At 56.1% G+C, this 17,808-nt stretch overlaps 1 protein-coding gene across 8 annotated transcripts in view; it reads right to left on the bottom strand.

Moving 5' to 3' along the window:
* Nucleotides 1-2,543: 2,543 nt before the first annotated feature.
* The window catches only part of ZNF236 (zinc finger protein 236), a 102,966-nt gene continuing 87,701 nt past the window's right edge, over nucleotides 2,544-17,808 (bottom strand). For 7 of the 8 annotated variants that reach the window (XM_046024914.1, XM_046024920.1, XM_046024916.1 and 4 more), the window contains 5 exons: nucleotides 13,552-13,683; nucleotides 11,550-11,747; nucleotides 10,403-10,532; nucleotides 8,021-8,197; nucleotides 4,725-7,185 (listed from right to left, as the gene is read on the bottom strand). In XM_046024914.1, the coding sequence (XP_045880870.1) occupies nucleotides 7,076-7,185; nucleotides 8,021-8,197; nucleotides 10,403-10,532; nucleotides 11,550-11,747; nucleotides 13,552-13,683 (747 nt within the window). In that variant the 3' untranslated portion in view covers nucleotides 4,725-7,075. Of the gene's footprint in view, nucleotides 3,292-4,724; nucleotides 7,186-8,020; nucleotides 8,198-10,402; nucleotides 10,533-11,549; nucleotides 11,748-13,551; nucleotides 13,684-17,808 lie in introns of those variants that run through there. The other variant, XR_006821040.1, reaches the window with a different exon arrangement.

The following is a 17,808-nucleotide window of genomic DNA, read 5'->3' as shown; positions in this document are numbered from 1 at the left end:
CCCACAAGTGCGCACCGACAGGACACAGGGCAAGTGAAGGAGGGCGAGCAAGAAGCCCTTCCTCACCGCGGAACCACGGCAAGTGCGCCGCGCAGGGCAAGCGGCCGGACAGGTGGCCCCAGGCTTCTCGGTCTCACACAAACGCCCACTGCCTGGAGGGGAAATGCCTGAACTGGGGAAAGCGGACACGGGCGCCGCCGCAAACCCTGGTGGGAGAGCTGGGGGCTGCCCGCTGGAGGACTGGCGTGTGGCTTTCCGGAAGGTCCCAGCACGCGTGCCCCCGGCCTGAGAGCCGGTGCCGCCCCCAACCGGGACAGAGTCCGTCTGAACAAAGACATCAGTGTCCACGCCTAGGGCCACGCCTGAACGGGTCTCTGGTGCAGAGCACCAAAGGCCTCTTGCATCCTCTTCTCGTGACCTCCATGGACACTGAGCTCCTTCGGAAATACAGGGTTGCACGGGAAGGATGAGGACTTGGGGTTATCCAACGTGAGGAAAACAATTCCGAGAGAGTCGGGAAAAGTGCAGAGCGGAGCATCTTTGTGCAGATGGCCAGCGGTCGTCCCTCTTCACGCAGAACGAGGACGGAACCGGCTGGCGCGAGGGCAGGATGAGCTGCTGTGTGCTAATGACAGGTTTCCTCCCACACAGCTGGTTGCCAGGGCTACCGGCCATGCCCGCACGGACGCTGAGGCAGCGTGGGAGGCCCCGGAGTCACGGCCTCGCGGGGTCAGCGCTTATCGGCGGAGAGTGCGAAGTGTGTGCGTGCATGCGTGTGCACGCACGTGCCTTTACATAAGTGTGCAAACGTGTGTGCGTGTGCATTTCGTGTGTGCACGTGCACATGTGAGCGTGTATGTGAGCACGTGCGTGTGCACGTGAGCGCGTGTGTGTACGTGAGCACGTGGCTGCACACTTTTCTCATTTCTCCCTTTTTCCTCGGGGACTAAAAAGCGTTGAGTCCCTAAAGGTCTGCATAGCCATGGAAGCTCATCGGCGTGGGGACAGGGCCGCGGCCGTGTGCGGTCCGTTCGCCGCCGGCACCAGCCACAAAAATCCGCACCGGCACAGCAGGCCGAGCAGCAGCAAGGCCTCCAGAGGGCACGGACGCCGTGTCGCCCGCAGCTGCGGAGCCCAAGTTTCACCCCGACCTGAGGCCCCCGGGAAGTCCAGATCCGGGGCGCTGGCATGGGGTTCCGGGCTGGAGACAACCGGGACGCGCAGTCCCTCACGGGGATATTCCCAAGCCCGAGTCCCATGGGGCGTCCCGGGAGATCAATGCCCAAGGCACGGGGCCATGTGCAGGGCAGGAGCCGGAGCACAGAGACTCCGAGGCTTCTACAAGAGGCAGTGAGCTGACCTGGCCTCAGAGGGAGATGCGTCGTGGTTACACTGGCCCAGGGGACAGGCATCGCTCCGCTCTGCAGGGAGGAGCTCTGTCTCCCGAGGGCCTGTCCTGGACAAATGGCCTCAAGGAGATCCAGGATCGGAGGCAGACAGCGCTCGGCTCTAAGCCGTGCAGACCCGAGACACATGGAGGGACGCCTCCCAACGTTCCCGAAGTTCCCACTCGTGACTGAGATTATGAGTGGAAGGACGGGATTTAGTCGACTCATTTTACAGACGAAATAAGTCTGTAAACTCAGAGAAGTTAACTGAGTGGCCCCCGACAGCCAGCCATCAGCGCCAGGGCTGCTCTGAGCCGAGGTCCCGAGTCAGCCTATCCCCACGCTTTGCAAACTCATGCCTTCGCGCTTATTTGCAAACGCGCTTACATCACCAGAGTCAGGCGTGCCAGAAAGTCTCTTCTGGAGAAGCTCTGTAAAGGGTTGCGGCAATCCACTTTAAAGAAAAAATGTTTCCATAATCTGATCATTCATTCTGAAAAACCCACCCACCCACCAATTTGAAAACTTTCTTAGAGCAATATTCCTCCTACAAACAAGCAATAGACATAGCGAACAATATCTCACCATTCCCCCTGAGCAAAATGCAAGGGAAAAAAAATAATTTTAGGTAGTTCAGTCCAAAAATGTATGGAGTCCCTGCTTTTGTCCTAGGAATAAAGTAGACAAAGGACAAGATATCCTTCGTGTGTTAATTCAACAGGACACTGCTCCATAAATTTCAAACTTCTAAAGTTCGGAAATACGTCTCTAAGGAGGATTAGATGCTATCATGTGACCTAACTCCACTGGCATTTCTGGGGAAGTCCAAGATCCCACATCCCATGAGCGGACACACGGACACTGGGATGGACTCTCACTGCAAGTCATTCTCAAATACTTTGTAAGTGACAGGAAATGGACCGTTATCCCCAAGTTCAGAAAACAAGACTTCTCCTGCTCTCCATACCCGATGGATCCCAATTTATTGAGAATTCAGCCTCACTGTGTTGGGTTAACCCTTGCTGAAAATGTTACCTACAGAAAACAGTTCTAACTCACCCAAAACCCAAAGAAGAAAATATACAGAGTTTCAAAATAACACAAAAACTATTTTTATTATTCTTAAAGCCAGCACACTGGCTTTTGGCATAACTATCCATTTCTAACACAAAATTGGATTAAAGAAATAGCATCCAATGTATAAATAGACCATAAAACAATTTTGAGGATAAAAAAAGAATTCTTTTGTAAATGGAAAAAAAAGCTGATTTTTTAAAGCCTTCTTTCGTGGAGAATGGGGAAGGAGTCACTACGTCCCTGTAGAACCTGTCAGGTTACAAATCCTGATTTAATACCGAAGTCTTCACGCTGTAAAGCATTACATATAGAAAAGATTAAATAGCAAAATCTTTTATGGTCACTGCCTATTGCTCCTGCCACGGAATCTTGATCTTTAGTGCTTTAAATACTGGATTCATTATCTCGTTGGGGAACTACCGAGTGCATGTCCGTGCAGGGCAGACAGCCGAGACGGGCAGCGTGTACTCCTCTGTGCGTGTGTGCGCCTGAGGGAGGGGCCCGCTCACACCCGGTCAACGGTGACAAATGCAGGACGCTAGGCTTACGAACCTTCCCGACGCAAAGAAGGCAGACATGGGACTTCGAGTCTTAACAAAATTCTGCCTGCCCCCACCTCTTCATCAGGAAAGACGCAACTAGGTTTTTGGATGCCGGTGTCCTTAGAATACGGTAAAGATGTCGAGTCCCCAAATGCAAACGTGGCACTTCTGAAGTTCGAGTCTAAAAACCCGAACACGGACGCTGCGTGAATAGAGACCAAGTGGTAAGAGGTCAGTCTAGATGAGTGCACAGGGACACCTCCGCCTCACGTCATGGGGCAGACCTGAGAGAAAGAACAGATTAGTAATGATCGACCCTTGGATTCATTTTCTTGGTGGTGGGGGGCACAATATTGACTCTGGAATAAACTTCTGGGGAAAAAAACAGGCGAAAAGCAAGAAGATGAGGTCTCTAAAAATAATACCCAGAAAGCGGTCCTATCTGTCTTACACATTTTCTTAAAAAGATGTTACTGACATCAATCTGCGTGATCACTCGATGTTAAAAACGTGTGTCTTGGGGGGCGCCTGGGTGGCTCAGTGGGTTAAAGCCTCTGCCTTTGGCTCAGGTTATGATCCAGGGTCCTGGGATCGAGCCCCGCATCGGGCTCTCTGCTCAGCGGGAAGCCTGCTTCCCTTCCTTTCTCTCTCTGCCTGCCTCTCTGCCTACTTGTGATCTCTGTCAAATAAATAATAAATAAATAAATAAAATTTTAAAAAAATTTAAAGAAAAAGTGTGTCTCGGTGAGTTACACGTACTTCTCGGCAGAGAGGAAAGCCCGTGGGAAGAACTTGTAAAAAGCTCTCGCACCCGTGCCTGTGCGTGCGGCCCTCCACGCAGCTGTTCCACGAGCCCGTCGGAGAGGCCGGAGAACAGAGGCCTGTCCGCGAGGCTCGGACTCCCGTTGGCTTACGAGCGACAGCGGGCGGGGGAGTGTGAGCCACGGGTTGGGGGACGTGGTGCCCAGGGCAGTGCAGCGCTCGGACTGAAGACGGACCCGACGGGACGGAGGGGACCACTCACGGGGATGGGGGCTCACGGCTCATCGGCCCCAGCTTGTCGGAGGGTAACGAGCAGCCTGACGGGCCCACGCGGCTCTGCCCGGCGGGCAGGTGACTCCGCTCCTCGAGGGGTCTGTCCCGTTCACGCCCGGCCACGCACCAAAGGGTCAGCAGCACCACGGGAGAGCTCAGGGTCGGGGCATCTCGCGCTACATTGTTGAGGAGGCGTGTTTGTGTACACCGACCACCGCTCCGGGAACACCGGGCCCCTTCTGTGTCCTCCCGTGGGCTGGACCCGGCACGCCCCGCCCCCCACCACTGCCACATCCCGAGAACCCCACCCGGGTTTCACGCCGAGTGTGTGGGCAAAGGCAGCTCTCCCCTTCTGCCCACGGGAACGCTCCACGGGCAGCTGACCACAAGCTTGAAGACAGTCGTGAACTCTGGAGAGGCCTCACTCGCCAGGGCCCGTCACGCAGGTGACCAAGAAAGGGAACGACGCTGGAGCTCACAGGGACGGCATGCCTGTCGCTGACCCGCATGATGACCTTTGAACTTGGGAGCTAGACCTTGCACGTTTTCACTGTCTAGACTTCATGGAGGAAAATGCCACTCAAGTGCTGCTCTGATAAACATTATCTGAACTTGGAATTAATCCGCGTGCCAAGCTATTATACAGTAAATACTTTAAAAGGAAAAAATTGATCACACTTCCTAACTTCATTTTTTATTTATTGTTATTCCAAAGCAGATACGCTATGATGAGATATTTCTAAAAATACAGTTATCTATTCTCAAAACCCTGGTTATGCAGGAGGCTAGAAATCTCGTCAGAAGACATTTACCAACCAGTAAAATACAGAGATCAACCTGTACTCCACCAAAGGTTCAAGTGAAATTATGTCTTTACAAAACCTTGTATTTCAAGGAATGTTTTGCAAAGAAGCAGCTTTTTTAATTAGGAAGTAAATAAAAATAATATATTAATGTCTTGTGTTTGCCTGCTAATAGTTAATAATTGAGAAAACTCACAGAATGGTATCATCGATAGATCTTTTTTTTCTCTGATGAAAATAAAAGTAGGTTTAGATTCACCTGGTAAGGCCTTACTTAAACAGGCAGCTGGCCAATACAGTTCACTGAACTATGCTTTCTGTTCAATTAGGAATTAAATAAACCCCTTTTAGAGACTTGTCCTGAGAGATGACATTTAATGCTACAACCAAAATAAATAACCTAGCAAGAACAAAATTTTTTAAATTCCAATAATTTCAACTTTGGAGATATCTGTTCACCAAAATTAATCAACATTTCTAAAATATTTTAATACAAAATTATAAAAGAAAAGTGCATTAAAAGCAGAATCTTTTTAAAACTCTGGCACAATTACAATTATTCGGAATATATGGACTACGGCCGGCTACACGCTGGCATTCAAGGAAAGCCTCAGGATATAGAGTAAATCCAGTATCACAAGAATAAGTCAAATAAGGCTTTTTTTTTTTTCCTTAAAAAAATATACAATACACAAAGCAGTTTGAAAAAAAAGTAATATTTAACAGTTTTCTGACTTAAATATTTTCACATAACAAAAGTTTTTATATCATCATCAATATGACTTATGTACATTTGCCAAAAAGTGAACAACAACAAAAAAATCAAAAGATGCCCTTTGAAAAATAACAGTGAAAATGTCTCTTTCTTCAGGAATCTGAAATGAGCTCCTCTCTTAATATACAAAGTCCATACAATATTTATAATAAAACTGCTCTCTTCTGAAACCAGGAGGCCATGAGACAAAACAAAGGCAATTATTTTTCAAGAGAAAAACAAAAGCAAAACAAGCCCACCTTCGTGTTACAGTGAACAAGGTACCCATTTATGACTCTGACGAGCACAGCACGGCCTGACGTGCTCGTGGGGAGTCGGAACTCGGACGCGCTCTCTCTGCCGTCGGGACGAGCGCTGCTATTTACAAAATATACTGTTCAGCCACACAGAGGCCCATATATCTATGTACACGAGTATTTATATATAGAACATATAAATAATTCTGGAGGAGAAACTCACACGAAGTAAAGAACTTTCCGTCTTTGGAATGCTGCAGGAGCAACGCACACTCAGCCCCGGCTCGGGGTGGGATTTGGTTTGGGACGTGTTCAATGTGGCACCATGGATGACAATGAGAGTTCCCTGAATTGGACGACACACCTGCCCACACGTGAGGACAGGAGCCTGGCAGCTCTGACCCACCGGCACGCCGCGCCGCGCCGTGGGGGACGGGACCACGCTCCCTCTACTCCGAGGGCACGGTCCTGCCCTCGCCTGCGTGCGACATATGGCTTGTGCTTTCTGCGGTCACGAACCCGCGGCCCTGCAGGTGGACTCGGGCAGCACATGCGGCCCCGCCCCGTCCCGCGAGGACACGTCCATCCTCGTTCGCGCCCCTTCCACCGTCTGTGCCCCGACGCCGCATCCTTGTAGCTGAGAGTCCGAGAATCGCAACGCGGAGAGAACGGGCCAGCCATCCCTCCATGTTCTAGTAACTTACGGTAGACTAAAAGAGTCCATTTCTAACCTCAAAATGCACAGAGAAAGAAAATGGAAAACACTCCCCTGCATGTTCTAACGTTTCTCTGAACCTCACGCACCGATTTTATGTTTGTTTTATAAGCTACGCATCTTACAACAGAAAGCATGAAGGACAATCTATCTTACGTGTCCCACGTTAACGTTCGTCTTCGCTAACACAAAGAGACCACGGCACGGGACAGTGAGACCCAGTTCCCTCTTTGTGACTGGAGGCCGTGGCCGCGACGGGAAGGCGGAACTGCCTGGGGTCGTACCTGAGTTCAGTGACTTGTGGACAAACGACAACAACGTGCTGACGCTGCTCTCAGTTGTCCTGTCTGTCTCTGAAGACAATGATTCTTGAGATAATTTTACAGCTGAAACACTAGCATGGTAACATTTCTTAACACCTGAAGCTTCCAGGAAGAAATTCCAAGGGCTCCGTTCTCCGCAACATTTAACTTCAGAAACGGTCTTGGTGGCGGGGTGGGCGGGTCAGAACACGTTGGCTAGGGCCTGCCACTCGCTCGCGGACTCCTGGACCACCTCCTCCAGACGGAGGGTGTGGCTCAGCTCCTGCTGGATGACGGGCTCCTGCAGGTTTCCTGCGGCACAGACGGACAGACAGCAGGCAGTCTCAGACACACGGCAGCGTGCAGGGACTCACGATGGAATAAAGACAACTTAAACCGAGACGAGATTTCTAAACTGATTTGCGATCCACCCCACAGGAGGAAGAACTCGAGCTGCAGATGAACTGCGTCGGGGGCAAGTCCTGTTCCTGAACGTGCAGGAACAGCCCTTGCTAGGCAGCTCGCGCGGTCACGGCTACGTCACCATGAGGTCAGTGCCCAGCGGTCAGTCATGGATGACCGTGGAGCAAAAGGCACGAACTCCAAACAGGAAGAAAAGCAGACGCGCCAGGACACAGACGTGAGAGCAGAGGCCTGCAGGGCACACAGCGCCCGAGCCCTCCCCAGCCACCCCGTCTCACTCACGGACCCCACTGTCCTGACACCGCGCCAACTGCAGACCGAACCGGCCCGGGCCCCACCACTCCGCAGCCAGCACACCCCAGCCCTGCACTGCGGCCCGTCTGGGCAGGACCCAGAGGAATGGCAGGGAGATGCTCCAGGGCCATGTGGCTGGATATGCCCCTTGAGTGGCACCAGCATCTGAGTGGGCACCAGCAGACACACTCGCCCCGCATGCCCGCTGAGGGCCCGCACGCATCCGGACACCTGCCAAGCGCACCAGGACCCCATCCCCCCACCCCGTGCACCCTGATCCCCCGCCGTGTGCACGCGGACACCACCCCGCCTGCCACATGCACACGGACCCCCACTGCGCACGTGCCGACCCCACCCCCGGCGAAGCACCCCAGACTCCCCGCCGCGTGCTCCCGGACCCCCTGCCGCGCGCACCCGGCCGCCGCCTCACCCGCGTAGCTGTGCGCCCGCCGCACGTGCAGCTTCATGTTGCTCTTCTGCGTGAAGCCCATGGCGCAGTGCTCGCACTTGTAGGGCCTCTCGCCCGTGTGCTTCTTCAAGTGGACCTGCAGCGCGCTCTTCTGGTTGAAGGCCTTCTCGCACAGGCTGCAGCGGAACGGCCGCTCTCCTGGGGGAGACACGGGCCGTCGGCGCCTCGCACGGGCACCACACGGGCGGGGACACTCTGAGCACGGACCCGGGGTCCCCAGCCCTCCCGCCCCTCGGACGAGCGCACGGCTTCCAGCAGCTCTGCCCCCGCCGAGGCACGGGACGAACGTCGGTCACAAGCTCCTCCGACTCCTAGAAGCATCCGGACTAAAAGCAGAGCACGATGGTCTAGACAAAGTGTTCTGAAGGGCGGGCGCCGGGCAGCAGCACACCGAGTACCGGAGACCGTCACATCACTTCGTGTGACGCGTAACCGATCCAGCATTTTTTACGAGTCACTCTCATCGCTTCGACGTTAACACAGAAACGGAAACGTGGAAGGGACACGGGCACGTCGGCTCCGGGAAGAAGCCTGGCTCAGCCTGCGCCACACGGCTCCGCACCCTGCCCTGCACCCCGGGGTCCACAGTGCCACGCCCTCGCAGTCCCTGACTCCGCCCACACACTCCTCCGATGCCAGCCCCCAGGGCCACAAGCCCTTCCCTAGGCCTAGAAGGTTCTGTCCCATGGGCATGGCTACCTCGCGGCCAGTTGTCTGTCCCCTTTCCCTGCACGGCCTCCCTGGACCCGGTTCTTGCACGAAGGCCCACGTGGTTGCTCCGGTCCCCGGGTGTCACCCTCCGTCACTCCGAGTCTGTCCCTCTCCCCCAGTGGCCAACACACAGGAGGGCTTACCACCCCGCTCCCCATGCCAGCCAAGGACCTAAAGCGGCCCGACGCTTTCTGGCCCTAATCCCCAGACTGGGCATGGGACGGGGTCACATGCCCGAAAGATGAGGAGGTCACGGAGGTGGCTATGCCTCAAGTCAGGTGACCTGGGCTGAGTCACAGGGAGAGGACTGTGGCGGGGGCCAGGCCCGCACCCTCAAAGCAGAGGGTTCTGTGGCCAGAGGCAGAAGGGAGCCGCAGGGACCTGAGGCTGCCCAGCGCCACAGGCTGGCGTGAAGGCGGCGTGCTTGCTGGGGGGTGCGGGAGCACCCGGCCCCAGAAGCAAGCCCACAGCAACACACCCTCGGCAGGTTTCCCCAAACCTTCGGAAGCACCTAGCTCGTGCTAGCAGGCCAACGGCAGTCCCTACCCCTCAAAACCGTCCTTCTGAGTAGATACAGTAGAAGGGCAGCGGCATCGTCTTTCACTCAAAAGCTGTTTTGCTGAACACCTGGTCGGTGCCGGTCTGTGCGGACCAGCAGGGACGTCCCTGGGAATACCAGGGAAGGACGCTGACCGGAGCACCTGCCGGACATCCAAGGAGGCCTGTGGGCCGGCCAGGGACACTGGGGGGCACCGAGGCCTGCGGGGAGGGGTGTCCAAGCGGACACATGCAGGCTAATCAGAGATGACCCAGCCAAGGGAGACAGGGGCTGGGCAGAGGGACCAGCAGAGAGGACGCCCAGGGAGCAGAGTCGGGACTCCGGACGGCAAGGGGAGTGCGGGACCCCGAGGCTTCCCACGGCCAGGTGCCGCTGTCACAGGGTGTGCAGCAGTGGACGGAACGGCTCACAGGACCCCGGGACCCCACCTGTAGGAGCTCAGAGGGAAACGAGAAGGGTCTGTCTGCCAGACGCCCAGGGTTCGGTCTGGCTCTGCAAATGCGGGGCTGCCCACCAGAGCAGGACTCAGGTCCTGCCGTCAGTCCCGAGAGGACAGGCCTCAGCAGACAGGGCCCTGGGACAGTGGTGTTTCCGCGTGAGCCACAGGCGCCCCGTGGGCTGCCAGAGACGGAGGACGCAAGTGAGCTGTCAGGGAAACGCGCCGAGAGGCCAAGAGATGGGAACTCGCGTCTTGGTGCTGCTGGTCTTCCCTCTGGGACAACAGACCTGGACAGCTGTAGGCGGTAACAGGAAGTCAGCAAAGAACAGCCTGAAGCCCTGAGAGGAGAAGCGACAATGGCGTCCCCCGCAGCAGCAGGAGCGGGGGCCTAGGGTGGTGGGGGGGGGACCCTGACGCAGGCGGGTCCTCAGAGGCCACGGCAGCCCCTCGCGGTTCTGCTTCCCATGGTGGCCAGCGAAACCACAGGGCTCTCACTGAGAAGTTGGCACGGAGAACCGACGACAAACGAGGGCGACGGACTGCAGACCCGGCTTCCCTGATCACGCGTTACGCCGAGTCCCGTTTCCTCGCCGGCCTCCGGAACCTGACCTGGAAGCCCGCGGCTCGCGGTTACCTGTGTGGATGCGGCTGTGCCGCTCCAGCTGGCTTGGCTTGGCGAACGCCTTCTCGCAGGTGTCACACTTGAACACTCGCGGCTTCTGGGAGCTCAGCGAAGGGCCGGCCTGATGCGTCTGCACGTGCTCCTGCCGCAGACCACACGGAGAGGAGCCCTGAGATCACGGCGGCTCTCAACGGACCTGCGACACGGCCGCGGGGACCCATCGGAGCAGCAAGGACAACCTGAGGCCCGTCTGGGATGAGCACCCTCGGGGATGCAGGGGGGGTGGGGGTGGCCCCTAGATGGACCAGGGTCCCGGCTGTGCGGCTTCACGGGGCCTCTGCCCTTCCTGTTGCCAATGACCTTGACGGTGAGTGGGGACCTGGTCCGCTATTCGGTGAGATGTTCCTCACCTGAGCACTGTCTGCATCGCTTTTCATGACTAGACGGGGCTACGGGGGGGTGAGGGAGGTCGAGGGCAGTCGCCAGAAAATACGGCAGAGGAAGAGACAAGGAACACGGACGAGCTGCGGGTCTGGAGGGCAGACATCTGGTTCACTGCGCAGCACCAGGCTGGGATCCCTGGCGCGCTGGCCCAGAGGCCACTCCTGGTAACAAGCAGCGCTGGCCGGCAGTTGCCGGACGGGGCACATGCCCCCCCCACCACGGCATGCCGCTGAGTGCAGCCCCGGACATCAAGTCCCAGAGCCCGTCCTCCTCCTCTCCCTGACTGTGCGCGTGTCCCAGAGTTCACCCGGCCCTTCTCCCGGCACGTGGATCCCATTCTCAAGGTGGACGCAGAGCCGGCGGCTGAGGGGTTCCCCGTTCCCCTGCCGAAAGACGTGTCAAGTGCGGGTCCCCCGCGAAGAGGGGAGTTCCTGCTTCCCCACAGCCCGGCCAGCAGGTGCCGGCAGACTCCTTACTACCTCCCGCTCTGCTCGGTGAGACACGGCACCTCAGTGTCATTTAAGTCCTAGTAGACCTGGACTCGAACTGCCACAAACACGTCACCAGCAGATCTGCTAACACTAAACTCCCACCGACCTTTTCCTCCAAGAAGGGGAAATCTGTTAACTCTTTCCTCGCTGCGAGCAAGACTCATGACGTCCACCGACCCGGACTGCACCGAGCGTCTCTAACCCGTGGGGACGGCGGCACATACCTTGAGGTGCGTGGCGCGCTTGAAGGCCTTCCTGCACACGGGACACACGTGGATGCGCTCCCGGCCGTGCGTCTCCCGGCTGTGGTGCAGCAGCGCAGCGGCCGAGGCGAAGCTGCGGTCGCACTCCAGGCACTGGTGTGCCCGGCCCTCCTTCTCCGGCTGCCCGTCCTGCACCAGGCCGGCCGACACGTCAGCTACCTGCAGCGGGTCAGAAACCCCGAACTCACTCGGTGGCCGGAGTGAGCAAATGCACGGACAAGACGACAGACACACGCGACGCGGACGCCCGGCTCTCAGCGCGCCGTCGGGGGTGGCAAATGGATCAGACCAGCCCGCGCTTGCCCTCCGAGCAGTGTGGAGCGAACAGAACGGCGCTCCGTGCGTGTGACCTTCCAGGGCCGGCTGTGCTGGCTGCCGCCCCACGCCGTGTCCTCACTGATAAACGGCACACGGCGCTCGGAGCGATACCGGCACGCGGCGTGCACTCCGTACGTACTCCTGGTGGCCGCAGTGACAGCTGACACAAGTACAAAGGACACGGCCCCCAGGGGCTCCTGCTCGAGCGGGAACCAGCCAGGGTCCCGCATCATTTTAAAGGGGGCCACTAACACCCGAACACAAGAAGAGCAGGCGAGTGCCGCTCAGCTTTGATAAATAAGTTCACTTTCGTAGGTAAAAACTTGTCCATGACAATTTGGTGAAATAAAATTATAAGTAATTATACTGAAAATTGATGGGATTTGTCAACATTTTTATCGAGTTTATCAAGTACTTTTTCATAAAATCTACTACACAGAAATGGCTAAAATGTAAAGAAGATGACTTAAAAACAAAAGATGGCGACAAGGAGCGCGAAGGTCACCCGTCTGCACTATAATAAAACAAACAGCGGGAGGAAAACAAGAGATCAGAAGCGCACGGATGCGGTCTCGTCACCGCCACAAAGGAGGTATCGTCCCATGACGTCTGTCAGGTGTGTGTGTGTCTAACGTGAGCGTCCGTGTGTGTGAAGAAACAATGGAAACAGACTGTGTGTTCAGGTCAGTGCAAAAAGCCCATTTTTGTGAGTCAAAGAACGTCTGAACGGCCCCGGAGCGGAGGAGACGCGGGGGCTCCAGGCCACGCGACGCCGAGCGTGCTGACCCAGCGGCAGCCGAGAGCCAGCGGTGCCCCGAGGACCCCCGTGCGTGCCCGTGGGCCTCCCCCAGGGCTGCGCTAGTGGACACACACCCAGCAGCGCCCCAAGGCCGGTGGACCCTCCGGCGTCACTGAGCCGCCGCGGGAGGCCGGTGGACCCTCCGGCGTCACTGAGCCGCTGCGGGGCACCGAGCCCCCAGACACAAACTCACCCTCCCCCGGATGAGCCCCAGCTGGGGAAACGCCCGGGCTGACCTCGTGCACTGAGAGACCAGTGACTGTCCGGAAACGCGTCTGCTCAAGCTGCACGGGACGGGACGCTGCCCGGACCCCACGGCCATTCACTTCCTGCACTTTCCCTCTCACTCGGAGGAGCAGCGAGGAGTGATGGCTCGACTCTCCTGTATTCAGAGCTGTCATTTCCTGAATGTCTTAGACCCTCAGAACATACATTTTAAGGGAAAAACTAGTCAAATGACAAATGGGGTAAAAAACACAACCAGACCCGAAGAGTCAGCAGAGGTTTTACCAGAAAACCCCGGAAGGAACGGCGTGGCCGCTGCGGTGCTGCCCAGGAGTTCACCCTGTAAAACCAGCCTCACCACGACTGTTTCTGCACCTCATTCTGCGGCACGAAAACCCGGCTCCGGCCAACCGCACATCGAGGAACGAAGGAGCCGGTCCCCACCGTTAACACAGGCCGCCCCCCAGGCCCTGGGCGGTGCGGCCCCGGCTCACCACCCCCATTCGGCCTGAGAAGGCCCCCCAGGAGCGGCCCCCAGCCCTGAGCGCTCTGGGACCAGCCCCTCCCAATCCGTGTCCCCGATAACCCATGACCGCGCGTGAACGCAGGTGTGTGGCGTACCTGGTAGGCGATTTCCTCACACGCAGTGGCGGAGGGCTGTGGGGTGTGGCTCACGAGGATGACCTGCGGCGACCCTGCTCCCCCTTGGCCCGCCAGCGAGGAGTCCGTGAGTAAGGCTGGGAACTGCTGGCCCTGGCGAGGAGGGACTGGTTCAGAAGCCGTGACGTCACCAAACCCGGGGGTGACACACACGGCGCCTTGTGCTCTGGCTCCTGGGGACCACACGAGGGCACGTCCCCAGAAAAGCGCACCACGGCACTGGCACGGGACGCGGCATCCCTCGCCGACGCGTGCGCAGAGAAAGGAAGCCCGCGCGGCCGTAGAAAGGGAACCCGGCCCACCAGCCAGCAGCCGGGGAGCAGATGGCCCAAATGGGGCGCATCTGCACAGGGAAAACACTTCAGCCGGAAGAAGGATGGGAGTGCGCGGCCCAGGCAGACCCCTCCGCGCTGGGCTTCCACGAGGTGAGGCGCCCAGAGCAGGTGCATCTGTAGACACGAGGGACTGCTGGTCGCCAGGGGCACGGGGAGTGGGTGCCAGCCGCTATGGGTGCCACGTTTCTTTTTGGGGTGATGAGATGTTCCAACACTAGATGTGGTCGGGGTGCTCAACATTGTAAGCGCCCTGAAGACCATTAAACTGCACACTTTAAATACACGGGTGAACGCCACGGTACATGCGGCGAGTCTCCACAAGGCTGCAACACGGAGAACGCTTACTTGTTTACAAAGGGACAACTTTGCCTCTGAGTCCTGGTCCCACTCCAGTCTGACTGTGGCCCTGGGACAGAAAGAATGGGGGGAGGGGTGGGCCGGGGCAGGCACGGAGGGGCATTTGGCCCGACCCCAGACTCCAAATGGGAAGCCACACAAATCCGTACACCTGCCGAATCAGCAGTGACTCTCGCACACACACGTGGAACACAAGGGTCCGAGGGTCAGCGTGAACGTGCAGACAGACGGGCACGGAGTCAGGAAGGGCACTCGGCCGCAGGGGAGGGGCATCCTCATGTCTCTGCGGCAGGCCCAGCTCCCGCGGGGCAGAAAAGGCTGGAGCAGGCGCGGACAGTCAGAAATGGACTGAGAAGGCATTGAAGGATGGTCAGGGCCACCTCACCTGGGAAAGACCCTTCCTCTGGCACACGGGGACACAGAGCCAAAGGGAGAGCATGGAGCAGAGGATTAATTTACAAGGAGAGCATTGTGGATTCTAGAGGAAAAGAGCTTCTTGAATTGATTTGGATTCTCTGGTTTCCACACACACGTTTAGGAAAAGTGAAATGACATTTTGGGTATCTCCCTTTATCTAAGTCTTTTAAACGAACGTGGGGTATTTTGGCAAGTTCCTACTCGTACCACTCAAGCTTCACATTCGCCATCCCCCTTACATGGGAGGTCAGCCGAGCACCACTGCGTTCCAGTACCCGTCACTTCGGACTCCTGGTCCTCGCCCACCGCTGGCTCCGCCAACACTCTTACCGGAACACCCAACTTTGGGAAATGGCATCAGTCAAAATTAATAAATTCATATTTCCTAATTCTACAAATGAAGACAAATACTACTGCTAGCCAGAAACTCTGATACACGTAAGAACCACTGTTGGCTCAATAAACTCATCTCTTCTCAGAGGGAGAGCTAAGGCCTTTGAGGGCTGCACTCACACCGGTCCCTCGAGGGGAAATGACGACCTTGCCCAAGTGAGGACTAGACTAGCAATGCCAGGGGAAAGGGCAGCGCGTGGGTTGGAAGGTTCTGGGTCTTGACTGTAATGACAACCAGACGGTCGTAACATGCGATCTACAGTTCTGCCCGACGCCACGGCCGGGGAAGCCGGGTGAAGGGGTACGTGAGATCCGTCTGTATCGTTTCTGAAAACGGACTGTGAATGAACAAGCAACTCCAAATAAAAAGTTTAATTTAAAAACTCCTCATACGATGTAATTTACTAGCTTATTACTGGTGCTTCAATTGCTAATGTTAAGTATTCTTGATGCACACACCTGATAGAAAATTCTGGTGTCTAGTAAAATAAATGCTCAACAATTAGCCACACCCAAGGAAATGGTGACTTGAATCTGCTGAAATGATGCCATCTCCAAGCCCTCCTTCTTCAGCTTGTGGGCTCACTGGCACTCTATCTACTTCTCGGCTGTATTTGGTTTACACGGAGGTGGAAGTTACAGGACTTCGCACCCCAAGTGTGCGTGGCGGAGGGGAGCAGGCCCCGGGCCGTCACGAGCAGCTGCTGACTCACCCGCGCAGCGTGAGCCGCAGATCCTGATGCGCAACCACGTTCGGGAAAAGCCGCTCGAACATCGCCCGGGCTGGCCACCCCGACGGGCGAGAGTCGCTGTGACAGCCGACCTGCCTCCCTGCCCCGTCCCTGGAAGGCAGCCTCATTCAGCATCTCCCTGTTCCATCATCTGGCCAGGGACGTGCTCTCGGCAGCCATCACTCCCATGCCCTGCCAGCTGCGCCGGGACCCCAGCGACGCGGCGCTCGGCGAGAGGGTGCAGGCGCGCCCGTGGCGCTGACAGGAAGGAAGCGGGAAGCCTTTGACAGCCCAGCCTGGGCCTCTCCAGTCCCTGGAGCACACGGCTGCTCGTGCAGAACCCCTGCTTGGTCGCGCCTGCCAACTTCCGTGCGGCCCAGGTCACATTCGGACTTCTTGGCACGCTTCCGTGTCTAAACAGGGTTTAAATGCTTTGTACCAGGTCCGTTATCTGGGTGTTCATACACCCACATAATGTGACGGCTTGTACAGTAAAAAACAAACAGAAAACCCACCAAACCTACAAGAATTCACATAAAACAGAATGTACTTCAAGCACGAACCACCTACCTAACTTTTGTTTTCAGAACAAGAACTGAAAAATCACTTTGCTTTCTTGAATAGTTTTTTGTTTTTTTTTTAAGATTTTATTTATTTATTTGGGGACGCCTGAGTGGCTCAATGGGTTAAAGCCTTCAGCTCAGGTCACGATCTCAGGGTCCTGGAATCGAGCCACGCATTGGACTCCGCTCAGCGGGGAGCCTGCTTCCTCCTCTCTCCCTGCCTGCCTCTCTGCCTACTTGTGATCTCTGTCAAATAAATAAATAAATATTTTTTTTAAAAAAAGACTTTACTTATTTATCTGATAGAGTGTGACAGAGCACAAGCAGGGAGAACAGCAGAGGGAGACGCAGGCTTCCTGCTGAGCAGGGAGCCTGACGTGGGCTCAATGCCAGGACGCCAGCATCATGACCTGCACTGAAGGCAGACGCTTTGCCGACTGGGCCACCCAGGGCCCCCTCGAATAGATTTTTCAGTGAATGCATGCATTTCCTCATAACTGTCAGATTTAGCGGCCCGATCCCCACACCTACCACCAACAGTTCAAAATTTGGAAAGAAAAACTCATCGCTAGTTCGTAGTTGAAGAAGAAATCCTTATGACTCACCAATTTTTCTTTCAATAACTCCCCTAGTAAAGCAAGTACAAAGTTACTGTTTGACGCAGGAATTTTATCTTCCACTTCAACAGGTTCTATTTCTAAGTAAACTAGTTTCCCAGTGCGCTAGGGCATCAGAAGGATCACTTACCCCACATAATACTCTGCTCTAGTTGGGCTCTTTGCAAGTTAAAAATGACGACTAGTGGTGGACACACATAAACGTTCTCCTTTCAAACACTGTGTGGTCACTGACCCGACCACGCCCCTTGGGTGTAAGCTACGGACACGGCCACAGGAGTGGGCACAGGAGGGACCACCAAGACCACACCCCTTTGTGCTCTTACGCCACCTTCTCCTGCAGACTTTGTAAGGAAACAAAAACACAAAAAAAGGGTACACAAGAGGGGGCCTGCGGGGCTCCATCAGTGAAGCATCAGCCTGCAGCTCGGGTCACGGTCCCCAAGTCCTGGGATCGAGCCCCATGCAGGGCTCCCTGCTCAAAGGGAACTTGCTTCTCCCTCTCCTCCCTGCTCAGTGCGCTCTCGCTCTCTCTCTAATAAATAAATAAAATCTTAAAAAAGAAAAAAAGGAAAAATGGTACACAATCAATGTATGTTATTTTCACGTCTTTTTAACATTTATAATGCATGGGCTCCCACTCCTGGGTCCCTTCAGGGGCTTTCGGGAAACCCTGGTTTTCCGAGCGTGGCGTGAGTTTCCACGCGGACACGGGGGCTCGCCCGTTGCCTGTGCCCGTGGCCCCCCCGGCTGCTCTCACGTCACCTCCTCATGGAGCGCAAGGAAGACATGTCGTGAACCGCGT

This window comes from Meles meles, chromosome 12 (assembly GCF_922984935.1).
Source record: "Meles meles chromosome 12, mMelMel3.1 paternal haplotype, whole genome shotgun sequence".
NCBI classification, from domain to species: Eukaryota; Metazoa; Chordata; class Mammalia; order Carnivora; family Mustelidae; genus Meles; species Meles meles.
This window is presented reverse-complemented; position numbering and strand designations above follow the sequence as displayed.